Source organism: Microtus pennsylvanicus, chromosome 3, assembly GCF_037038515.1.
Source record: "Microtus pennsylvanicus isolate mMicPen1 chromosome 3, mMicPen1.hap1, whole genome shotgun sequence".
In the NCBI taxonomy this organism is placed as follows: Eukaryota; Metazoa; Chordata; class Mammalia; order Rodentia; family Cricetidae; genus Microtus; species Microtus pennsylvanicus.
Genome location: NC_134581.1, coordinates 103,659,328 through 103,685,911, shown reverse-complemented (window position 1 = coordinate 103,685,911; position 26,584 = coordinate 103,659,328). Strand labels below are relative to the sequence as shown.

The 26,584-nt window shown below is 45.5% G+C and overlaps 1 protein-coding gene across 2 annotated transcripts in view; it reads right to left on the bottom strand.

Moving 5' to 3' along the window:
- The window catches only part of Deup1 (deuterosome assembly protein 1), a 68,796-nt gene that overhangs the window by 11,518 nt on the left and 30,694 nt on the right, over window positions 1–26,584 (bottom strand). The window contains exons 8-12 of one of the 2 annotated variants that reach the window (XM_075967998.1): window positions 18,535–18,680; window positions 15,826–15,931; window positions 9,266–9,460; window positions 7,689–7,775; window positions 40–236 (exon numbers count right to left, since the gene is read on the bottom strand). In XM_075967998.1, the coding sequence (XP_075824113.1) occupies window positions 40–236; window positions 7,689–7,775; window positions 9,266–9,460; window positions 15,826–15,931; window positions 18,535–18,680 (731 nt within the window). Of the gene's footprint in view, window positions 1–39; window positions 237–3,256; window positions 6,859–7,688; window positions 7,776–9,265; window positions 9,461–15,825; window positions 15,932–18,534; window positions 18,681–26,584 lie in introns of those variants that run through there. The other variant, XM_075967999.1, reaches the window with a different exon arrangement.

Sequence of the window (26,584 nt, the reverse complement as noted above, 5' to 3'; positions counted from 1 at the left end):
AGGCGTTTCTGATGCCTGTTTCTGGCTAAGCTAGCATACCTGTCTCCAGCGGTTTCCGTCTTCAGCTGGCTCTGGTAGGCACTTGCTTCTGCTTCATCGTAGCTGCTCTGGGTAGGCCACGCTGCTTTCCCATTGACACGGAGCTTTGCAAGATCACTTCGAAGCCTCTCATTCTCGTATTCCAGCTTGTTAATCGATGGGTACCGTGACTGCTCCTTGTCAGTGAAGTCCATACTCTGGGGAGTAAAACAAACCCCCACTGAATGACCTCACACATGACATGTTTTCCACATGTTTGGACTCATGTGTTGGGAAGCCCCTTTTATTTGAGCTAGGTGACGTGGCTTTTGTGAACTCTTTGTTCCTCCTGAACATTTTAAATGTAAAGCGTTAATATAAATAAATTAATTAAAGTATATTTTAGAAGACTCTTAATAGCTGCATTACAGAGGTGCCAAATCTTGACAACTGAGTCTGTTTCATCAGTGGTGCTGTAGCTGTGCATACACAGGCCTGCACTGGAATTCCTCTACAACACGAGAATAAACTGAATGAAGGTGTCTGAGGAGCTCAAGGGAAGTGCTAATCCCACTCAGTTCTCTCGCACATTCAGGCCTGAGGGATGGACGGCTCAGAGGCCACACTTGCTACTCTTCCGAAGGACCAGCATTCAGTTCCAGCTTCGGCATCTCATAGCCACCGGGAACTGCGACTCCAGGCGAGCTGATGCTCTTTTCTGGTCTCTAAGGGCATGTGAACACATGAGGCACGCGCGTGCGCACACGCACGCACTCACACACAAAACCTTTAAAAATAATCTCATAAATTCCAACCAACAGTAGGCTGAGGATCTTATTTTATGACCCTCACAATTTGATATCACTATTTTGTTAGGTTTGCTAATGGTAACTCAACAGCAGCCTTTATCACTGAAGTCAAATAGGTTTTCATGTTCCTTGGTGATTTTTACTCTACAGACTCTCAGTTGCTTTTGTATTCTTTGGTGATTTTCCCACTTTGGAGTTTCTGCTTACCAATATCAAAGTATCTTTTAACACTAGAGGCAGCAGTACAGTGTATCTCTGGTTGTTGAAAATACGGTTTGTGTGGTTTTTAAACATATATTTATGAGGTTTTAATTGTGGTACATGACATGTTTTGTCTAGAAAAGGACTTTGGGTTCTCTTTCCTTAACTCTTGCCTCTTTGCCTCACATTGCGATTTTCTTTTTTTAAAGAGCTATTAAATGTTTACTTTCACTTTCTTCTATTTGTTTTATGATTTCATTATTTCACTTTAATTCTTTAGCTTATTTTGAGTTAATTTTGCTATAAAAGTGAGAGAACAGTAAAAATAATAAATTATTCCAATTACATATTGATTAAAATATTCATGCCCACTGCTGGGTGATGTAACAGATTGCATGCTGGACTGATGTGGACGGAACTGGACTCTGGACTATTTTGCTGCGTTGATCTTGCAGCTGAGACAGAGCCAACGCTGCACATTTAGAGCAATGTCATTTCAGGGCAGAGATTTGCTGCCGGGATATTAAATGCACCGCCCCAGATTGTAAAATAAAGCATATTTAAATCACAAAATGAATGGCTTAAACAAGAGGCTTAGAGATTTCTCAGGTTGTTTTGTTTAAAACTATAGGAAGTTTCCAGGGAAGGGGTGTGTGTGTGTATTTATGGTCTTCTTGTACTGCTTTGTACAAGGATAGTCGCTGTTCTCATATAGCAAATTGTGGGATAGCTGTGTGCAATGATCTCTTGTCCACTTCTGTCCTTCCATCCTGTGAGTTGACCATCCCAAGCTGCATTGTGGCCTAAGGGACCACAGTTCTCTGGGATCAGAAGGGCAATACTTTAGCACCAAACGTTTGCCTTGGCTAGCCCATCACTTTTGAAGCTCCAAACGTTTGGAATTCAGGCCTAGGAAACTAAATGATTGGAGCTTAGGCATTTCTTTTTGAAGTCCCTAAATTTCCAAGCTTTGAGAACTGTTCACGTAGAATAACACTCAAAGTCCTCCCACTTTCTCACATGTTTGAATAGCTGCACATTGGTAATCAACCATACCATCATGTTAATGTCAGCACTGAAAACCAGCTTACAAACCACTTATGTGACACACACATATAAGCTACTAAAATGTTTTCTTGTTTTGTTTTGTGCCAAAGGCTACATCTCCTTACTGTTTTCTTGCACACTACGACAATCTCGGAAAGGCAGAGGATGAGGACTCTGAGGAGGGCATCTAAGCAGCTCGCTGAGACTTGGAGAAACTTAGCCAATCTTTCTCCACAGCCAGAGGAAGCTGCTCACAAGGCAGTGACATGCAAAGGGCTTTCTCGGGCATCTTTGATCAACTTTCTTCTCCTCAACGGAAGGAAGTAAGGATCAGGCAACCTTACTTCAGAATTAGGCAATCAGAAATGTTCTCAAGTCTGTATTTATTTAGTTAGGACCCAGCAAAAGGGAAATCTGATCTGAGCATCATGGGGTGAGGCAGACATGGGGACAACAGCACACTGAGACAAAGTGCTGGGGTGCTGCTGGGGACACCAAAGACTGTCACAGACCAGCGGGGGGGGGGGAGAAGGGGGAAGAGGAGAGGGGTTAGAGAGGGGGATGGAGCCTGTGCAGAAACCTCCTGCACCGAGGTTAGGAGGAACATGCCCTGAGGACCGTCCCTTGGGACTTCTAGCCTCCTCCCAGAGTCCTGCTCTTCTAAGCACACACTCTGTGATATCAAGTTAATTTAGAACTAGGAAGATTTATCCCTGGAACCCACATTGGACAGTACAATTACAAGATCAGTAATTTCCTGTCTCGAAAAGAAATGTAGTGAGAGCTGGAGAGGTGGCTCCATAGTTAAGGGCACGGGCTGCTCTTGCAGAGGATGTGGGTTTGGCTCCCAGCATGCACATGGTGATTTGTAACTATCCCTAATCCTTAACTCCAGTCCCAGGGGATCAGACATCCTCTGACCTCTGTGGGCAATGCATGAATGCATGCATGTGGTACATAAACATACATGCAGACTAAAAATAAGAAAGAAAGAAAAAAGAAAACAGCTGTCATTTTAAAATTACTCAAATATCACAAATGTCAGGAGGCTGAAAATAATGATGTATATATGTATATATTTTGTTTCTTCCTACCCAGGGTGAAATTTCAGCTCTAATCACTTAATTTTATATTTATATATTCTAATCATTGCTTAAATAATTATCTGAATATGAATTTTTGTACTTGCAGAATTTTAATACTAGAAGTAGAGTTTTCTTCATTTCATAACATTTGAGAAGTAACAGAATAAAATAAACAAGGAATAAGAAATTGGTAAACTCCAATAATAAATTAAATAGGGGGCTACAGAGAGGGGCTGATCTTCCAGAGGACTCAGGTTCAAGTCCCAGCAACCATATAGTGGCTCAAATCATCTGTAACTCCAGTCCCAGGAGACCTGATATTCTATTCTGGCCTCCACAGGATCTACACACATGTGGTCCACAGACATAGATGGAGCCAAGACAATTACACACACAAAATAAAAATAAAAGTTAAAAATTTTAAAAATAAATGAGGTAATAGCATCCTCAAAACCATTGCTTTTACATGTCAGTAAAATAAACTTGTGCGTCATAACTGAAACAAACGGAAGAAAATGTGTTCAACTATCTAAGCCCAAGCATAAGAAAGGCAACTGAAATGGGAACTGGGCACGGTAGTTCACGTCTGTAACCATGGCACACAGAGAATGACAGACAGACCTCACTTCAGATAAAGTGTCACCCTTGTGACTATTATAGGTTGAACTGTGGCTCCTTACAAAAGCCTGTTGAAGTCCTAATCCCTTCTTCCTCATGATATGACCTTATTTGAGAACAGCGTCTTCTCAGAGACAGTGGCCCTGAAGTGAACACCCAGCAAAAGGGAAATCTGATCTGAGCATCATGGGGTGAGGCAGACATGGGGACAAAGTGCTGGGGTGCTGCTGGGGACACCAAAGACTGTCACAGACCAGCGGGGGGGAGAGAAGGGGGGAGAGGAGAGGGGTTAGAGAGGGGGATGGAGCCTGTGCAGAAACCTCCTGCACCGAGGTTAGGAGGAACATGCCCTGAGGACCGTCCCTTGGGACTTCTAGCCTCCTCCCAGAGTCCTGCTCTTCTAAGCACACACTCTGTGATATCAAGTTAATTTAGAACTAGGAAGATTTATCCCTGGAACCCACCTTGGACAGAAACTGGGAAATATGTCGACCACAGTGTCTGACACGTCGACAAATGCAAGGGCCACCTCTGTCGCAAGGCCCTGACAAGTGCTAGCAGCTGCATTTCATAACAGGGCAGAAAGAACGACACAGGATCCTGGACTGAAAACAATTCACACCCCACAAACCTCCAGAAGTGTGACATTTATAGTCAGAAACTAGATAATTTGCTTGCGAGTCCTGCCGCGACTTAGATTTTCTCGGAGGTCCTAGTAAGGACATCATGACAATGACAGGGATGGGCGTGAGCTCTGGAGAAGAGGAGAGAGCCCGAGAGCTACACTGTGCTAACAAAGTTCCTCGAGCAGAGCAACTCTCATCCTGAGTCATGGTCCCTTTGGAGGTCCAATGACCCTTTCACAGGGGTCAGTTTAGACCATTGGAAATATCAGATATTTGCATTATGATTCACAACAGCAAGATTACTATTATGAAGTAGCAATGAAAATAATTTGATGGATGGGGTCATCACGACATGAGGAACTGTATTAAAGGGTCACAGCGCTAAGAAGGTTGAGAGCCACTGCTCTAGAAGGAATAACATACCGTGGACCTCCTTCTATGCTAGCAATTAGCTGCTTGATGTGGTAAAAGCAGATACTCTATTTATAACAGCAAGAAGAATTGTAAATAACTTGGGAAATGGTTTAAAGGAAGGAGACAGGAGCTATTCAAAGAAAATTGTATTATTGGGAAATGTATTATAAGGGAATGGGAATCATTCTATATCTTATTATAACGAAAGCTTTGTCTTCCAAGTTAATACAAAAACGAATTCAATTCCAGATAGAATCCACAGGAAATTACAAGGAGAAACCTGGCACGTTGAGCTTAGCCGATATGAAAATTTTAACTGTGCTATTACACATTGCATTTCAAAGTACAATTTAAATGAATCGAACAATTGGATGGAAAATATAAAACCTCTGAAAAAGTACGAAGGGCACAGGTACATGTGGAAACCCTGTCACCAAAGATGGCAGCTCCACGTATATCCATCAAGGCGAGTGGTTTCTGGTAAGTCAAAGTCAAACTTCTTTGGCAAAAATACAAAGTTACAGAAAACAGACTTTGAAAATGCTTCAATAAATTGACAAGAAAAAACTTACATCAGCGAAAATATTTACAAAGTATATCTAATTCATATTGTTATAAACTGCCAAGAGGTGCAGGAAACGATTTCCCTACCTATGGCAGGGAAATGAAAATCAAACTGCCGTAGAAAAAAATTGCTGTAGTAATAGTACTGGCAGTGAAAAAGCACAGTGATGAATGAGAAAAATGATAATGGCATTAACATCAAGACACACATATCCTGCAAGCCAATGGTTCCTCCTCAAGGGAGCTGCTCCAAGACAAACGTGTTGGGATTTTGTACTGACCGATTTTTCCAGGTGAGAATATGAAAACAGTCAAATACACTAGGGCTAAAATACTTATGAAAACCAGTCTATAAGGTTTGATATATCAGCACTGTGGAATATTAACCACCCACTGTAAAGGACAGAATATGCTTGAGCCAGTTGGTGTGGAAAGGCAAATCACAGAAGTGTGACATGCAGAATTATGTGAACCTAATATTTCAAAAATAATTCTATGCATTTCTGTGTGTACATTTGTGCGTCTTGTGTGTACAGGGCCCTGAGGGGAGCAGAAGATGATGTCAGATACCCCGGAACTGGACTTGGCAGGTAGCTGTGAGATGCCGTGTGGGGGTGGGGAACTGAATCAGATGCTATCTATACAGGAACAGCAAATGCTCTTATATTGTGAGCCATCCCTCTATGCCTGTGACACTATTTTTTTTAATAATAAAGATCCCCAAATAAGCATGTTTGTGTGTTCATAGAGGTGTCTAAATATACAAAGTGATAAATACTAATGAGTAGTATTGTATATTAGTATTATACTACTAATGTATACTGTCTGACACATGGGAAACAATGTGGAAGATGGGGTGGGAAGTCTAAAAGTAAGAAAACATGCCCTGAAGCCACCTGCATGCACACTGTGGTTCATTCACAATTACCGACAGCTTTGGTGAGAGTCATTTTCCTAGGACTTGCTGACTTGTCCAGCTGTGCACGTACAGCTCGAGATCAGCTCTGGGCAGCACCTGAGTTTCACGTCTACTTTGTAGGAGACTCTCTCTCCCCACCTTCTCTGTGGGAACGCTCGGGAACAAGCTACAGGGGCCACCATTGGCTTGCCATCACAGAGCCCTCTGCTGCCCAAGTGGAGCTGGGGGGAGGGGTGTGGTAATTAGCGCTGCTTTATATATCTTTGTGCAGTTCAGTTCTTAGAAAATCAAATAATATGAATGAGCAAAGCCGAAAGCCTACAGGAGCAGAGTGAAGCCCCTCAGCAGGGCTCTGGTGCCCTGGGATAGACACAGACAAGCACGTGTGTGTCCCATGTTGGGAATGAAAAGGCAGAGATGACAGGCAGGGTTTTAATGAAGCAGAGAGGGAGACCAGCAAGCTTCCCTTTTCATCCAGCTGTGCTCCAGTCACAGGGTCCACAGCCAGGCTCAAGGAGGAAGGGAGAATGCTTCCAGTTGCTTCTACTGTCTTGATGCTGGAATACGGACTCATGTGAGAACAGGTGCACAACAAGATAGAAATAAACACAACATTCGCTCTAGAAGGGGCCTGGCTGAGGCCCCAACCCACTGGCTCACATTATGGCTAAAGGGACAGGCCAACTTAAGCAACTATGAGGCCCAAATTTTCCTATCTTACCTTTTCTGTTCCTTGAACAGTTAAAAAAAATAGTAACAACAGTAGGATTTTCTCTGAGTGAGTAAAAGAAAAGATAGCAAGGCATGCTAGTATTTCAATATTTTAACCAATAAAAGCTCTTTTTACAAAAACCAGTCATGGACTGCTACATCAGAGACAGGAGACAAATGAGAGGCTTGGGGCCATTTAACCTGTTTGTGAGACCAAGTAGTGCCAGGAGCTAATTCATGTATTCAGTTAACAATCACTGAACACTTGCTTTGTACCGGAAGTCCTGAGCTGTTGGTCATGCCAACTTCCTCCTTGTCATCCAGTTGAAAGGGGCAAGCCACAAAACAAGTCAGAGGCAAATACAAACTAAGCAAGGTCGGACCTAATTGTTTTCATTCAGGTTTGTGGGGAAAACTTCACTGAGCATAAGGTTGGCACTGAAGTTGGGCCGTCTAGGATATGGGGTTTCAGAATTAAAAGTCAAGAAACTGCATGGTCTGCATGTCTGGGAAGTGGTCAGAACCGAGCCCAAAGCAAGTATCCTGGCCAGGGCGAACCATGGCTAAAAGGGAGCGCCCATCTGGAGGGCGCATGCCCAGTGGCCACACCGACAGATCTGCCCCGACCAGACAACCCCCTCCTGTTCAGTTTGGGGGAGTGAATTCAGCGCATTACCAAGTACCGAGCAGGGTCTAAGTCTCCCATCATTCCTTTCAGGTGCGTGTTTTCTTTTCGGACAGCTTTGTATCTCATATCTGAGACCTGAAAGATTAGTAGACAAAAGGCACACGTGAAACTCGCGGAACTAGACATCTTGTTCATTAGCTCTGTCCCGTGGGTTCAAATCCTTTCTGTGGCAGCGAAAAGGGAGCCGCCTGTCAGGGTCCCCTGTTCCCTCTCCCAGCCACTTTTCCTGTTTGAGCAGTGCTAGATTTAAAAAACTTAAATAATGATTTACTTTTTTTTTCCTACCAAGCCTGAAACTCCATTTCTCGCGTATTGGAACTGTAACCAGAAGGGGCAGGATTTTAAAATCCCTTCTTCAAGAGATCGCTCATTATGCATTTTCAATGCCCGATTAACTTTTACAGCAAGCAGTACATGGCTTAATTTGTTCCTTCTGGTGTTTTGGTCGCATTTCCTCGCCTGCCTTTTTGTGTCCTTTTTCTTTCCCTGATTTCTACCTGAATATTGGAATGATGGATGTTTGCTTCCCTTCCTGGCCTGTTCTTTTGTATATCTAAGGCTCATTTCTATATAAAACTCTTGCTTTTGAAAGATTTATTTTTATAAGTTTTAGAATATATGCTCATTGACAAAATCTAGAAAACATGGAAATATGAAAACGGAAATGAGACTCATTCATGGCGGCTTCCCGCTCTGGCCATCTGCAGAGTGCCCTGCCCATGGTACCCTGGCAGTCGCTGGTTTCCTGGGTACAGCACAAATTGGTCAGTCTAAGGCCATTGACTGGATGGAGGCCTAATTTTTCCTGTTTTTAACTGCTCTTGTGGAGACTGTCTTGGTTCATGTTTTATGCTCTAAAATCACTTGGTTTTAGCCGGGCGGTGGTGGCGCACGCCTTTAATCCCAGCACTCGGGAGGCAGAGGCAGGCGGATCTCTGTGAGTTCGAGACCAGCCTGGTCTACAAGAGCTAGTTCCAGGACAGGCTCCAAAACCACAGAGAAACCCTGTCTCGAAAAAACCAAAAAAAAAAAAAAAATAAATAAATCACTTGGTTTTAGAGTGAAGGACCATACAGCCCGTGCTGTCAAAAGCAGGCTATGAATTTGATTATTTGTAGAGCAGGGAGGTTTAAAGGATAAACCGGGGAGGAGGGTGGGCGTGAGCATCCCTTGTAGCATCGTAACAGTCCAAGCTTGCAACCTCTGTGGTCTCTGGGGACGTGCTGTGTGCTGAGTGGACGTTTAGTTAATACGTGCCGATTTTATTCTGTAGCCTCCATGTTTAAGACATAAATGGCAATCTATTAATGTGTGTGTATATCGGGGGGTGTTAGTGGAAAAATCCTCTCGAAAACAACTGCGGAAAGAAGCAGGGTGTACGTGATGTGGGAGACAGCTGCAGGAGAATGCCAGCGTGGGACTGCTTGGCCTTGCATGCGCTGTCTTTAGATCCCTAGTGTTCTTTTGATGATACTTTGTGGAGTGGTCCAGGGTTTTAGGGGGCACCCAAGGCTCCTGACAGTCGAGGAGAGGGCGAGGATGGGCACTGAGCCCTGAGCACATACCTGTTGCTTTGTTAACATTTTTTCCTTTATTTCTAACTCTATCTTTAGCTGTCTTTCCAGAAGGGCAGCTTTCTTCCTGACAGTTTCTATAGTGATCTCCTTCTGGTAGAGTTCCTGGGTGAGGTTCGAGATCTCATTTCTCATGCGTTCCTGTTCGGAGCATGGGTCTTCCTCCTGATAGAGCTGGCTTCTCATCTGCAGGGAGAGTGACCAGAGACATGACCAGCCCGCTCACTCACAGAAGAGCTGCAGCCTGTGCTGAACTCCTCCAGTCTTCCTACCTAGAATGTCTGCAGCCCATGGTGTCCCCATCTGACCCGTGCCAACCGACAAGCAGCGCATAAAGTTCAGTTTCCTCCCAACCCCAAAGTCCTTTGCTTTCTTGTAGTGTGCCAAGTGTTGCTCAGCTTTGGTACAGACTTGACAGAAACTGTTACTAAGTCCTGTGCTTTGTTTTTGAGGCAGGGTCTACCTCCACAGCTCAGACTGTCCTTTATCTTTAGATCCTCATGAGATCCTCAAGCCTTGGCCCCTGAAGTTGTGGGATTATGGTGTACACGACCAAGTTTGGACATCAGGACCTTCTTACGGAGAAAAAGAAAAAGGACCTAAGAAGGGCAAGCAACTTGCTCAAATCATACAAAAAGTGTCAGATTTGAGACTGGAACTCATGGTTCTCGGTTTTAATTAAGGTTTTTAAATGAGACAAGTGTAAATCCCACTGTGCTAGCTGTGACTCCACACTACGTCTCAGAGTCACGAAGATACTAAGCTTAGTGTGTTGGTAAGAATGTCTTACTGGCCTCTCCCGACCCTTGGAGTGTCTCCACCCTCGACTTTCCAAATCTTGCTGGGCAACAGCCCAGTTCACCCTCTCAGATGCCCTGCTCTTTGTTCCTGTCGCTCCCACCTTGGCCACACCCCTAGCATTGCTCACTGCTTCTCACCCTTGGGAGTCACAGATAAACTATGCATGATCCCTCTCCCACATAAGGGGCAGGGGAGAAAGATAAACAATTTATCTTATTTTATTTTTTTAATATCTAAACAATAACCCTTTATTGAAAAGGGGTTAGTTTAAATAGCTACAAAGTTGAAGTGTAAAGTGTGTACATTTCTACAGGTACAAGTTAACTTCTTAGTGAGAAAGCAAATATTTATTAGCAAAATATGTTTAGATTTGGATGGAAAAACTGAAGGGGGATTTAGAATTGTGGCTGCAAGATCGTCCAGCACACACTCACATTGCCATCCTTTGATGTCGGCTGGTTCTCAGTGGCCCATTAACTCACAAACACGGGGCTCACACAGCATGCTTGAAAATGCTTTTGTTTAAAAAGAAAACAAAAAACCCCCAAAACCTTCTCCAATCAAATTAATATTAAAATAACCCAAACAGAGGATTCCACAGGTGCACTCCATAGTCATCAACACTTTTCTTGGTAGAAACACAATTAACCCCTAACCATTCACAGATCACAACAATGAAGGGGCAAAATGAGCAAACATATTATTTTCTTAATTTATAACAATTTTTAAGTCTCATTTTATTAGTACTATTGATTTTTGGCCTGAATTACACACAAATCCCCATCTCATCATCAATCAAGTACTTTCTGCTGCAGCAAAACGACAGCAGAGACCTAGCACCTGCTTTGCTTCCTCCTTTGCTTCCTCCGTACCACTGTCTCCCTCTGCACCACCGTCTCCCTCACTTGCCCGTTCTGTGGCCATTAACTGACATTAGGGGACAGCGCCAGAGCCGATAAGCCAGGCGCGGCTCTGCTCACCTGCTGGCAACACAGATCTGAAATGCCTTTCATTCATGCCACACAGACATTTAACTCTACAAACTGAGGAAAACGACAGTGGCTGAAAACAGATGAGACAGTCTGCACATAAAAAAAAAAAACTGCTATTTTCCTCTCAATAGAAAACCACTGAAAAAGGGAAGAGTTAGAGGAAAACCTGGCAGGAATTTGGGCATCAAGCGGCATTTTGTGCAAGAGCACCCCCAGTCACAAGTCTGGGTTCCAATCTAGGCCAGCCAAGGACCACGATTCCCACTGCCATGGCAGCTCTTTTGCACCTTTATACATTAAAGTGCAGTATAAAATATAAACATTTTGGTTTCTTCAAAAAAGTATTGTCTTTTAGTTGAGTAGAAAGTTTACTGACTCTTACTATGTAACGAGTCTTGTTACACTATGAAGCTGGAGCTCACAGCTGCTTTGGTTTTCTCCACAGCACAGCACAATCAGCATCCACAGTATAAAAGTCCTTGTTGTGAGTTCTCTACAGAGGTCTGAAAATGATCTGGCACAAGAATCCAGAGCTCTTAAAATTCAACCCTGAAATCCTGCTTTTTAAAAACTATTTAAGTATAAACATGTATCTCATTAGATAAGTCTCCTCTGTTCTGCCTGGTTAACAGACAAATGTGCAGATGAATTAACCGCACTAACTGCAGCAGCAAAAGTGGTTTTAGGTGTTCTGCACAAATATAAAGTTAACAGTGAGTTTCGTTCTACTGAGCAAATATGCTACCACCAAGTTTGCACAACCACCTCTGTTACAGGTACGCCATGTCCACCACACAGGAACATTCTGAGCAAAGAAAAATGTCTAGACATAAATCAAGAGTACTTGTCAATGATTAGTCAGGCCAGCTAAATCAAAGAAATTCACTATTAAATTATACACGTTGACTGGTTTTTGGAAAAGAAATTCTAACATTAGTGGTTAAGGAAGAAGAAAATCAGGATTTACCTCACAAAATATAAAATGTGACATAACAATGAAATATAAATGTTAAAAGTACTTCATACCAGAGGGTAAAAAAAGAGAAAAGAACCAAAACCCAAAACCATCAAAAGTGAAAAACAAACAAACAAACAAAAACAAAACAAAGTCCCAACTGAAATCCTCAGGAAGTTAATCCGGATGGGGCACACTTTCAAGGGTGTTAAGAAAAGATCCCTCTCCCGCATAAGGGACAGGGAGAAAGATAAACAGGTATTTATAGCACAGGGTGGTAACTGATGTTTGAGAAGTGTCCTGGAGGGTGCATAGCCCAGCTGGGAGGTGCGGGGGAGGGGGGGGCGACCGGGGGCAGGGAGCTTGAGTTCGGATGGTCTTCCCAAAGGAGCCATCATCAGGAAAGTCCTGAAGGGTAGGTGGAAGCCAGAAAGCCAGGTGAAAGGAATGCAGCCAAGGGTGGGGCTGGAGAACTGCATTCACTGAGGGAGCCTGGAGTGTTTTCACCCTCTGTGCGCCAAGAAGTAAGGCCAGAGAGGGAAATCAAGAGAATCCACAGACTTCTGTGAATATACTCGGACACTTAGAAGGAAGAAGTGACTCTTTCACATTTCCGTTTTTAAATCCAGTGTGTATCTCTATAGGAAGAAGGGGCTCTTTCCTTTTTGTGAAACTGAATTAGGATCTCACTATGCCCACCTGGCTCTCCTTTTCCAAGCGCTCTCTTTGTGTCCGGCTGGTCTCCTCATCCAGTCCCGTAATCTCATGTTCTAGTTACAGTTCTCATGAATGGGAGTCACTTCCTAGACCCTGTGCCCCATCCGTCCTGGGCAGCGCACTGGGATGGCCAGGGTTTAGGACTGACACCCAGGGAAAGAAGGCCTAATGCAGGGGGTCACATGGGTCCAGAGGTCAATGTGCTGCGTCCTAGGCTAGGCACCACCCACTCTTCTCTGATCCTGCTCTGATTACTAAGATTAGACATGTGACTTAGAAATCACATGATCTTAACTTTGCCACTCAGCAAACATGAACCAGGAGCATGTTGTACAGCTTCCCAAAGCAAGAGTCTCAGTGATGTGACCTAACCCCAGTATATGTGACAGATCTCTCTCTCTTTTTGTGTTTTTGAGATAGGGTTTCTCTGTAACTTGGGAGCCTGTTCTGGAACTCACTCTGTAGACCAGGCTGGCCTCGAATTTACAGAGAGTGATGGTTCTCTTTAAATTACCTTTGCTTGTGTGTTCACGTGAATGCCATGGTGTACATGTGGAGGTTCTGAGAACTCACAAGGGTTGGCTCACTCTTCCTACCATGAGTCTGGGCGACAGAACTCAGGTCATCAGGCTTGGCAGGAAGGCCCTCGGTCTGCTCGGCCGTCTTGCTCACTCCCTCTGAATCTCTCTGCTTCATCCCTCTCTAGTTTCCATCCTTACAATTTATTTGGTGAGCCAGCTGATTGTTCTGCAGCTTGATGGTCTGGAATTTACTGTTTATGTCCTTGGGGTGTATTTTAGCATGGTCCTCTTCAAAATGAAACTCAGAAAATTAAGAAAATGAATATGCTATTCTGAAAGACGATTAAGATTTTTTATTAGTTTATAGTTGTTAGATATTAAAACAACATACTCTTCCACAGAGCCTTTTTCTAAATGAGATTGATTTATCTGTGCTTCCAATAACATGGCTTCTTTTTTAATGTGAATTGTATCATAAAATAAGTAACGAAAAACAGCTCTGTACCCACAAAAGAAAAACCACCCACAAGACTCATAGTGCATGGCACTTGTTAGTGTCCTTGCAATGGAATGGAAATGTTCTTTGTAGATATTTCTGGGAGCTGCAGCTAGTTACTAAGGCCCTGCATGGCGGCGCTGCAGCCTCTAGGGGCCTGGAAGATCTGTACCTTGGTCTCTCTCTACCTCAGAGTCTGACTCCAAGGAGTCTTGATTTTACTCTGTCTCTCTGAATTGGTTGGACGTCTCTGAGCTCCAGGAGAGTCTAACTATACATGGCGTTAGTCACTCCTTCTACCATGACACAGTCTTTGGACATATCAGTAAAGAGCAGGTTTTGAAAGTTATCTTTTTAAAATCAGTGAACTCAGTTTTATGGGATTGCATGGTATCAGTGTTCAGAACAGGACAGCAACAGCAGCTGCTCTGTTTTCTGTGCTGGACCTGCTTCAGTTCTCAGGAGCTCTGCCAGGGTCTGTCTTCTGAGGGGATGGAGGACAGAGACAGGGTCTTGACGTATAGCCTAGGCTGGCCTCAGACTTGCTGCAATTCTCCTGTTTCAACTTCATGAGTGTTAGGATTAATGGTGCGAATTACGACACCCATTCAAAACTTTTCTTTCTTTTTTTTTTTTTTAAGAATTGGTTCTTTTAAAAAAATATTTATTTATTTATTTATTTATTTATTATGTATATAACATTCCTTCCATGTATGCTTGCCAGAAGAGGGCACCAGATCACATTATAGATGGCTGTGAGCCACCATGTGGTTGCTGGGAATTGAACTCAGGACCTCTGGAAGAGTAGTCAGTGCTCTTAACCTCTGAGCCATCTCTTCAGCCCCATTCAAAACCTTTCATTGCAATGTATTTCTTATGGATGCTGGTGGAATTACAAGGAGGATATATTGGTTGTAGGAGAATGAAGAACACAGGTTCCGTATGAACCATGACTAGACCCTCCTTATCTTATGTTTTTAGCCCCGCACAGTCTGTGCTGGGCCCTTAGAAATGCGGGTGTGGCCCAAACCACAGTAGGCCACATCTGTCGGGTGTTCCCCTGAGCCAGGCTTTGTTTACGCATTAGGTTGCATTATTAGCTCATGATTTTTGACAGAGGTAGGGACGTAGTCTCTGTTGTGAGGTAGTCTACATTTGAAACTTGGGTCTGCCACCTATTGTCTGTGTAACATGGGAGTATTCAACTTCTCTGTGTCTTAATCTCCTCTAATGTAAAAAGAGGATTGCCATAGATCCCATGTATAGAGACGATTGCGAGGACTGAGTGACAGGCTTTGTTAATCCTTGGGACAGTTTGTTCCTGGCACATGGTAAGAACCACAAGCATGTCAACAGATATTGGCTCATTTCACCCCCATCATAGATACCTCGAGGTGTTGGAAGTTTCATTTCCCTTTCCTCTGAGTTGAAACAATCCCTCCGGCCCTGAAAACACAGCTCATAAGACTTAGGCAACTATCTACCCCCTGCAAGGTAAGGCCCAGGGCGCCCAGAAAGTTGTAAGATCCCCAAAGTCCAACCACTAATTTTGGCAGTTAACAGTTGCTTAGACAGGAGACTGCAGTGGAGATGCCAGCCAGGGCTGCAGCCTCTCTGATGCATTTCCCTCCTGCAGGGCCATTTTCAGTGGTCCTGCAAACATGCGCCCACTGCCGTAGGACATTAATAAACTCACTGGTTTACTAAATGAGCCCTGAGTGGAATCCTTCCTGCGGTCTACAGTCGGTGCCCTCTCTGGAGAGACAGACGTTTGTTCATTATGTCGACAGTACTAACCACCCCGCCTGAGATGAGGTCCCCCAGGTCCCCCCCTTGCTGAGCACCAGGCTGGCTCTCTCAAGGCACCTCCACATTTCACCTGCAGCTGCCCGCTGGGAGACAACCCAAGATTTGTGTTCACACAGACTAACAGAATTATCCGCTTGGTAGATCATTTCTTTTGGAGAAAATACAGCAAAAGAAAGAAGGGAGCATGAAGGGAGATTTTTAAAGCCAATTTTATGCAGAGACTTTAGAGCTGAAAGAATGGATCTCGTCATACTCCTTACTTTGTTTAATTCCTTTTCATGATTTGGTTGATCTGAGACCATTGCAAACAACTCTCTCCTTTTCCTTTCTGGTTCTTTAGTAGAAGGGGAATATGACGATTCAAGTCTACAAATTAAAAATAAAATAGGCAACACTTAAGCTTAACTTGGCGAATTGCTAATTTTATTGTTAGTCTATGTCACTGGCCGCGTAGAGACAGATCACTCTATTATCAACACTAATAGCTAAAAAATTGCAAATTCTAATAATTTCAGCCCTGAGAATATTTCTCTTTTTTGAATATGAGTGGTTTAAATGGGAGAAAAGGTAGCAGTTAACAGGCTTTCAATTATATATTAAAATAGTCAGGTTACTAGGGTTGCATATGTACATAAGACTTTTAAAAAGTATTTATTTATAGATTTTATGCACCCAAGTTCTTTGTTTGCATGTCTGCAGAAGAGGGTATCGGATCCCGTTATACATGGTTGTAAGCTACCATGGATTTGCTGGGAATTGAACTCCAGACCTCTGTAAAAGTAGCCAATGCTCTTAATCACCAAGGCAGCCCTCCATTCCCTGTAGGTAGAATTTTGAATAAGAAAAGACTTCCTCTTGTAATAAAATAGCTTGGGACTTGGAAAAACACTCAGCTGCTGGCACATCGGGTGCTGATGTAGTGAGACAAACATACATCAGAGTCCAGGAGTGCACATTGTCACCAGAGCGCTGAATGATGACCTCTGACAGTGTGGCCAGGGAGGCGACTCTAGCGTGCCCAGTGTTTGGTTATTTGCACATAAAATGGAACAGCAGCCGCTTGTCAATACTGGGGTGGGGCAGTGAGGGAGGAGAACTCCCAGGAGGACAGCCCCACTTGATACTCAGAGAAAGGCAACTAGTGAGGGCCACTTCCCTCTCTGGGAAACTGGAGCCAGTCATTAAAATACAAAGTAGAGCATGGTGTGCGAGGGCGAACAGAAGCTCCAGGAAGTTAGGTGAGGTCACCACTGCAGTCTGCTGTGACTCGGTAGCAGTCAGCTGTGAGTGTAAGCTGGCCTTCCAGTGACATCAGAAACACAGAGCACACGATAACACCACAACTCCAAATCTGAGCAATGGTGGAGAAACAATTGATTTAAAAATTGGAAATAAAGCTTCACTCAAAAGGTACAAAATCATAGCGGCCTCCCTGGCGTATAGGTGTCTAAGCTGGGCTGATCTTTTTGCACTCCCCCGCCCCCCCCACTCCCTGACATATAGGTGTCTAAGCTGGGCTGATCTTTCTGCCCCCTCCCCATTCCCTGACATACAGGTATCTAACTAAGCTGGGTTGATCTTTCTGTCCATCATAGTTATCCCCCCTCCCCACATTTGAGTTTATGTAGGCCAACAGCATGTGAGTGTAATTGTTACTGATGTATAACAATCCTGGAAGAACCGACCGCTGTCAGCTTTACTGTGAATGTTGTCTTCTCCCCCATATGTACAAGTGAACATGCTTCTCACACAACCATAGTACACACTACATGTATGTTTCTCACTGACCTTAACCACTAAGGCATCTTTCCGTGTACCTATATCCTACAACTTTGAAGAAGTAATTACTGCCCAAAAAGCAGTAACAATTATCTTCCGGTAAAATAGCATTGATCATTTAGCTATTCAGATTTTAAAAACCCTATCATTCGTTTCATTAGCTTTCTGATTCTGAGAAGAAAGTTCCACACCAGCGAATTGTTAAAGACATCAGACCATCTCTTCAGAACCTCAAGCACCGAGAATTCTCAGAAGACCTCCATTGGGTGACTGTGAAAGCCATAATACATGTCTGCTCTTAAGGACATACATACAAATTACGTGTATGCACTGAAACAATGGGGATGTTCTATTGGGAACTCACCAAGGCCAGCTGGCCTGGGTCTGGAAAAGCCTGGGATAAAACCGGACTCTCTGAACATAGCGGACAATGAGGACTACTGAGAACTCAAGAACAATGGCAATGGGTTTCTGATCCTACTGCACGCACTGGCTTTGTGGGAGCCTAGGCAGGTTGGATGCTCAACTTACTAGACCTGGATGGAGGTGGGGGTTCCTTGGACTTCCCACAGGACAGGGAACCCTGATTGCTTTTCGGGCTGGGGGGAGACTTAATTGGGGGAGGGAAATGGGAGGCGGTGGCGGGGAAGAGACAGAAATCTTTAATAAATAAATAAATTAAAAAAAAATAAAAAAATATAAAAAAAATTACGTGTATGTATGTGTGTGCACATGAGCACAGGGGCCCTCAGAGGACAGAGGCGCCAGGGCCCCTGGAGCTGCAGCTATGGGTTTATGAGCCACCTGACCTGGATGCTGGGAACTGGCCTAAGGTCCTCTGGAAAAGTAGCAAGCTGTTTAGGCATCGAGTCATGCCTCCAGGACATGCACTAGCTCTGTATGTGGAGCTGCAGGTTGGGAGTGCAAAGTTACCACACCATTTCCTCAGCAAGAGGAAAGCTTAGCGTCAGGCTTATAGGCGACCAAGGCAGAGACAATAAAAGAGTAAATCTCATTTCCCTGCAAATTTATAATTAAACACCAGGTCTACACTGTTTTTCTATTGATATCCTTAAGACTGCACGGTAATTCAAATAAACTTTGTTCAAATATGAAGCCTTCGAATGCACACACACACACACACACACACATCCTGCCTTGGGAAAGTTACTCTTAGGTGAGAGCTGTACCTTTTCCTGTTATCGTGAGCAGTCTGGAATTCTCCCATTTTCAGCAGCTCCCTGTGCAAGTGCAGTCTTTCCATTTCTATAATCCTCAGAAGATCATCACGTGACTGTAGCTCATTCTTCACCTCTGACAGTCCTGCTTCCATGGCCTGCATTAAAAATTTTTGACATTCATGTTAGAAGTACGATGCATCATACATTAAGAACTAACATCTAGCCCTCAAAACAATACATGACGTCACCATTGCTCTTGGTCCATCAGACCCTACTGCTGAAATACTGGTTGTAAGACCCGGGGAGATCAAGCCGATAGCTCCCTCCCTGCAGGGCAGCTTGCATAGTGCCAGAATATACTATGCGGGCTGCTGTGCGAGACAACTAGGCAGTGGTATTACCCAGCGGGAGACCCTGCATGGCACCAACATGCCAAGCAACATGTGCCTGCTGGTGCAATAGTGGTACAGATGCTATGGAGACAACCAGTCCCATTCTGATTGGATCTGGGGCTTGCTCCACAGGAGGCAACTCATATCTGGGATGATGGGGAGATCACAAGGCCCAGGGAGAAGCTGCTATTGTTACTTTGCTGACCAAACATGTTAAAGTGCCTTCTGAATATTTGTTTATATCCATAAGTCAGTGGTGTTCTCGGCCTTGGTCAGAGAAGCTACTTTTTGCAGTGGGCAGTGGTTAACTCAGACTGGTCAAAATGCTGAGAATAAGTGACCGTGGGCTCAGCCCTGAATGGGAGGCTCTGGACAAGGAGTGTTTGACAGGGTGTGTAGTGCACATGGCCTGGCGGCTGTGCTCACGAACTCACGGCAGCTGTGGCTAACTGTGTAAGACAGGGCCTGTCAGCATCCCATCACTGGGGAGAGAGGGCTCTTGAGGACCCACTCCTCCTAGGGAAGCTATGGGTAGTGATGGAAGTCCTTGTCTTCCATGATGTAGCCACAGGGAAGGTGCCATGTTATAGTATGTAAGTCCACACCCATGGAAGCAATCCTAGTGACACCCACAAGGTCACCTCCCCCACTCACACGCACACACACACATACATACACACAGACACTACACTTTCATACTCTCACACACATACATACACACAGACACTACACTTTCATACTCTCACACACATACATACACACAGACACTACACTTTCATACTCTCACACACATACATACACACAGACACTACACTTTCATACTCTCACACACATACATACACACAGACACTACACTTTCATACTCTCACACACATACATACACACAGACACTCTATCACTCATACACTCACACACTCATGCACATACCACACACATAATTGCACACACACATTCTCACACTTACACACTCTCACATACAATTCTCTCTCTCATACACACACTTACACACGCTAGCACACACTCAGTCTCACACACACACACTCTCACACACTCACATACACACACTCTTTCTCTCACACACACACACACACACACTCTCTCACACACACACACTCTCACACACACTCACATACACACACTCTCTCTCACACACACTCACATACACACACTCTCTCTCTCTCACACACACACACACTCTCACACACACTCACACACACACACACTCTCTCTCTGTCTCACACACACACACACTCTCTCTCACACACACACACTCTCACACACACTCACATACACACACACACTCTCACACACACTCACACACACACACACACTCTCTCTCTGTCTCACACACATGCTTGAATGCAGTCATATTCACACACATGACGGTAGGGAGAGGACCCGTTCAGAAGAAGGAGGGATACAGTGGGGGAGGTGGGTTCTGGGAGAAGATAATGGTGGTGAAAATGGCTGAAATTCACCATATATATTATGAAACTATTAAATAATTTAAAAATTAAAAATTGATGCTTAAAAATCAATGTACTTAATTTTAAGTAAGGCATGTTTCCTCTTTTGCTTCCTCTGTCTTACAGAATTCCTTTCACTCACTGGACAAGTCCTCAGTGAGCTCCTACATACTCTGAGGGCAGATGCTAGTCACCCTCAGAGAGCTCACGGGCCTGGACAAAGACAAAGAACAAATGACCAAGCCACCTCAAAGTGGTGACACCGTGCAAACCTGAAGCTATGCAGTTTGAATAAAGCACAAAGTATGAACTCTAATCAATGCTGCTACTTTCTGATTAATGATGAACAGGAAGTAAATGACAGATAATCTCACGACCAAAGCTGGTACTCAGCTTTCCCGCCAAAGCTAGCAACGCCATGAGTTAGGAGCCTTGGTGTTCTCCGGCCCATGACAGTCAAGCTTCGCTCAAGTATCTAGGAATAGCAGTGACCCCCTGGGCCTGTCTGTGCAAGGCCTGCACAGTTCAGAAGTGGAGCAGAGATGTGGAGATGTGGAGATGTGGACAGGAGTGAAAGGGCAAGGGCAGTGGCCGAGGCTCCTCAGCTGGTGGGAGAGAGAACCTGCAGGACATCAGCCTCCTCCTGGCACAGGAGTGAAGAACAAACGGACGGAGGAGGTTCTGCATTTGGGTGCATGGGGAGCTTCAGAGCCTGGCTGAGTGTTGGGGAAGGGAGGAGGTGTCGGAAGTGGGGTTACAGACAGGCCTTGGCATCACTGACAGGGCAGATGACCCCATTGCAGGCGTGAGCATGGCTTGTGGGTTGAGCTGCCGCACAGTGCTGGCAGGAAACCGAGGAGCCATGCAGTGAGTGGCTCCTGTGGCTGGGTTCTTTCCTCTGGCAAGTCCCCCAGGTTCACCACGCTGAACTACATCTATTCCTATTGATGGCTGAATTATATCCCATTCGTGGCTGTACCACATTCTGAGTTTCCTTCCATCAGTCGGTACACATTGTGGGCTAACTCTGCTTTTCGGCAGTCATGAGCAATGAGTCCTCTTTACTGATGGGAGTGCTTAGGAAGTTTCCTTAAAACAAAAGATTTCAGTTACAATTCTTTTCCAAGGGCCTGGGTTTGGGAAAAAACTGATTGCAATACTTAGCCACACACATTTCTGGTGACTCAGAAATGAGTTGAAAAACACATTCAAAATGATGTCTTATGAGATAAGTTTAGATATTCTCTGTTTTGAAAAGTGGGGATTTTTCAGGTAGAGTTAAAATTTCAAAAATTAAAGAAGAGTGAAACAATTAATTCTACAGTAAAAAAGCAATTTACCTTAATGCAAAAGCCACCTGCTATGTTATGCAGGTGAAGAAGGGACAGCCTGGACACTACTTTGTGAAATTCCCACCATGGAACATGAATAGCAAACAGAGAGTGGGCGTGTCTTTCTTGGGGGAGAGAAGTGGGACAGTTCCCACTCTAGGCTGGTGACCTGAGGTGGCAGGGTGACGGGAGTGGTCTGCTCTGTTTCTTGAAAACATGCCCTGTGGTGATGAGTACCCAGGAGAAGCCCGCTGTGCAAAGATCCTGCACCACAGGTGCAAGAATGTAAATTAAGGCAGACATTGAACAAGTTGGAAATAATGATTTGACAGATAAAGAGGCAAAATAGACTGTAGCTGGCAGAATAATGCAAATGGTGTAAGAACAATCAGGAGGATTTGTTGATATTGACAAATCTAGAACTTCTATCTTCTTGCTTTGGATTCAATAAGCATGAGTCGACATGAGAATTAATGGATTTTTAAAACTAGGAGATCGTTTTGAAATTGGCACAATTTTGCATGAAAGTCAAATCAATTATTTGTCCATGTGTCAAACATCTGGGGAAAGGACCGCTACTGGGACATTTTCAAGCATGTCTGGAGCAATCTGAGTGCTGGAAGCTCCCTTTAATTTTGACATTTTATGAAAACCAAATATAGACCAGGCATCTAGCAGTGAAATGTAGGTGTGTTGTAGGTGTTACACACACACAGATTCTTGATGACTTAGTATAAAAGCTGTAATATATCTCATTAACAATTTTCACATTTTGATTACATCTTAGATGACAATGATTTGATATACATACTACTTATATCAATTTACTCATTTCTCTCTAGTTTTTAATGTGACTACAAGACAATTTCAGCCAAGGCTGGGGCTCAGCTGGGACAGGGCTTTATCCAGTGTGCACGAAGCCCTGGCTTCTGTCCTTAGCGCAGCAGAAACAGAGTGTGGTGGTGTGCACCCAAACTCCCAGTTCAGGAAGTGGAGGAGGAAAAGCTCATGATCACCTCAGGCTATATAGGGAGTTTAAGGACAGCCTGGGCTACACAAGACCCTTTCTCCAAAAACAAATCAATGAAGCAAAGCAAAGAACAATAACAAACACTCCAGAATTTCAGTTAGACCTATGCTTGGGTTATACTTCTTTTGGATGGTGCTGCTCTAGCTCTCAGTGATGCATTAACAAGCAAACGAGAAGTTAACTTTCCCAGCAGAGATGTTTGAAAGACAGAGTCACTTATCTTTGTCATTAATCGCTAGTGGAGACTTAAAAGCAGAGGGTGTGTAGGATGTAAATAAACATGAGGTGTGTGCGGGCACCTCTCAAGGTTGCAGAAAGACGAATGGTGTGCGTGCCTCCAGGAGGTGCAGACACAGCTGGTAGCAGAATTACTGTAACCATTAAATGACAGCAGCTTAGATAAGGATTGCTGTCTTTCTGCATTTACACGCAAGATGTGGAGCATTCTGTCAGGTGACTGAGAAGGGAGGGCCGTTGTTTTTGCAATTGCACGTTATGGTTCTTGTATTATTTACCTCTACTAATCCTTATTTGGTACAATGCAGATGTTTGTAGAACAAACCCGAGGCCCGTCTGGCTAGTTAGGAACTGTCTAATGCTCTGAGAGGGGCAGTGATTTTAAACCTTCAAATCAGCTGACACACCTAAGCAATGGGCTCTCAGCATTCAACAGAAAGTGCAAGGACAGGGCGTAAGTGACACCTGGGAATGAAACAGGGAGGAGGAAACAGAAGGAAGGAAAACACAGGAGTCTTGGTGCTTTTTTCCAAAGAGAAACTGGAACTTTTGAGCCAACTTACTTTTCAATTTTCAAAAATAAATTTTCTAGGAAAACAGATACTTTTTCCTCTTGAGCATGTTCCAAATAAGGTCTGAAGAGTTTGCCTTATTTAATACATGTAATTTGTGTGTGCGTGTGTGCGCATGAGTGCGTGTGCCTTGCCTGCCTGTGGTGTGGGAGTGCACACGCGTCAGTGGCGAGGACAGAGGTGGCCCCTGAGCATCACTTTTGCTCTCCACCTAGCTTTATTTTATTGAGAAAGGGAGATTTATTTTTGTTTTGTTGTTGCTGAGCCTGGAGCTCACTATTCGGCCAGACAGTCTGGCGAGCAAAGCTCTTTGGATCCTCATGTCTGTCCCTAGCCACTTAGCAAGCACTGAGGGGAACAGACTTGCAGAGACCAGAGCTAAAAAGCCCCTAACAAGAGACAAAACAGTTCTTCAGTCCATGCAGTGTGAACTGAAGCCCAGGGCAGAATATTTTGGAAGGATCTAGGAAAATAATCTGCTTATTCATTGTGTGGGATCTCGGTACAGGCTCCACCTGTGAAGACAGCAGTGAAACGTGTGCTCTCGTTGTCTTTAAACAGAAGGTAGGACCAATGTCCGATCCCAGAGAAGGAGAGAATCCTGCTGGAGCCAGCACCTGTGCAAATTGTTCTCACAGGCAGGTGGGTAAGTAGCAAGCTGAGTGCTGGGAGAGCATGGCCAAGCTCCAGGAAGAGAAGGATTCATCTTAGACTATGACAGAACCAGGGAAGATGCCACCACACTTGTCCTGTGTCTGGAGGACGCCTGGTTCCGGTGTCTAGTGTTTTCAGTTCAATCTGGTTTATTTGTTTACATCTGTCAAGTTAATGTTAAAATAATAACTTTCACCAGACATAGCTGGAGTTCAAGATGGGGGAGATGCAGGTCTCTTAGAAACATCCTGGAAGAGAGAACGTGGGAGCCATGTGCTCTGTCCCTTCCCAAACACAGTGGAGAGGACATGGGGAGGACAGATGTTGATGTGCATGTTTCAGGACAGTACTATGGTGACGCAGCAGTGTGGGGACGGAGGAGCTGGCCCAGGACTAGGAAATGACCCTGAGAACTGGAGAGCAGAAGCTACTGGGGCAGAATCTCCCAGAGAAACAGGGGTCTACCCAGGTAGTGAGCTTCAGGACACGGAGAGATGAGAGGAGCCGAGAGACAGGTGAACTGAATGAAGAAAGCAGTAGAAACAACATTTAGAGGTGGGAAAGGAGGGTTAGAAGCAGAGAGAGGCTGGCGAGGCTGTCTCAAGTGTCTGAATTCTCACAAGTACGAGATGATGATGGGATAGCAAGCGCTGGTTCTGAAGGTGCTGTTGCCAATGCCCCTACTAATTACAAAAAATAGAAAGAAAGAAAAAGTTGTCTTAAGGAAGACCATGTTGGTTACAGATCTACAAATGTATCGATCTGATGGTGTCACCAAGACCTTCAGTTCCAGAAGACTGTTCCGCAGAGGCTTATGACCAAGTATGGTGGTCAGACACCGACAGGCCCAAAGAGTTTTTATGGGCCAGGTGGTTGGACCCTTGGGAGATGGGGTCCAGTGGACACCCCAGTCTGTCCTTCTTCCCCTTTGCTTGTGGGCCATGAGGTTTTAGTTTACCCTGCTACCCTACCGTGATGTTCTGCCCCACCACAGGCCTGAAGTACTCAGGCCACTCCCAAACCGTGAGTCTAAAGGAATCAGTTAATCATCATGGTCTACCCAGAGTGCTTTGCTACAGTGATGGGAGTGGACTACCATGTGGAGGTCCCAACGAAGAGTCAGAGCAGCTCCATGCCATTGACAGGGAGCTGTTCCATTGCACTGGTAAAAATACACATTGCCAGTGTGCTACTAGAAGACTCCAGAGCTAACATACCCATGAGATTACTCCATTTACTCCAGGGAGAAGTACTATGGAGGGGAGCTCTGACCTGAGTTGACAGTACAACAGGAAGCTGTGTATAAGTGCCCTTATCCTTGTCAAGCCAGCATCTGTGCAGCTCATCAACAACAGCTGGAAACGAAGCTAAAAGCAAAGACCCTCGCCTGGCACTGCCCCTGGAGCAGCCCCTCACCTGGCACAGCCCCTGGAGCAGCCCCTCACCTGGCACAGCCCCTGGAGCAGCCCCTCACCTGGTGCAGACCCTCGTCTGGCACAGCCCCTGGTGCAGACCCTCGCCTGGCACAGCCCCTGGTGCAGACCCTCGCCTGGCACAGCCCCTGGTGCAGACCCTCACCTGGCACTGCCCCTGGTGCAGACCCTCACCTGGTGCAGCCCCTGGCGCAGACCCTCACCTGGTGCAGCCCCTGGTGCAGACCCTCACCTGGTGCAGCCCCTGGCGCAGACCCTCGCCTGGCACAGCCCCTGGCGCAGACCCTCGCCTGGCACAGCCCCTGGCGCAGACCCTCACCTGGCACTGCCCCTGGTGCAGACCCTCACCTGGTGCAGCCCCTCACCTGGCACAGCCCCTGGAGCAGCCCCTCACCTGGCACAGCCCCTGGAGCAGCCCCTCACCTGGTGCAGACCCTCGCCTGGCACAGCCCCTGGCGCAGACCCTCACCTGGCACTGCCCCTGGTGCAGACCCTCACCTGGTGCAGCCCCTGGCGCAGACCCTCACCTGGCACTGCCCCTGGTGCAGACCCTCACCTGGTGCAGCCCCTGGCGCAGACCCTCGCCTGGCACAGCCCCTGGCGCAGACCCTCGCCTGGCACAGCCCCTGGCGCAGACCCTCACCTGGTGCAGACCCTCACCTGGCGCAGACCCTCGCCTGGCACAGCCCCTGGCGCAGACCCTCGCCTGGCACAGCCCCTGGCGCAGACCCTCACCTGGCACTGCCCCTGGTGCAGACCCTCACCTGGTGCAGCCCCTGGCGCAGACCCTCACCTGGCACTGCCCCTGGTGCAGACCCTCACCTGGCACCGCCCCTGGTGCAGACCCTCACCTGGTGCAGACCCTCACCTGGTGCAGACCCTCACCTGGCACAGCCCCTGGAGCAGCCCCTCACCTGGTGCAGACCCTCGCCTGGCACAGCCCC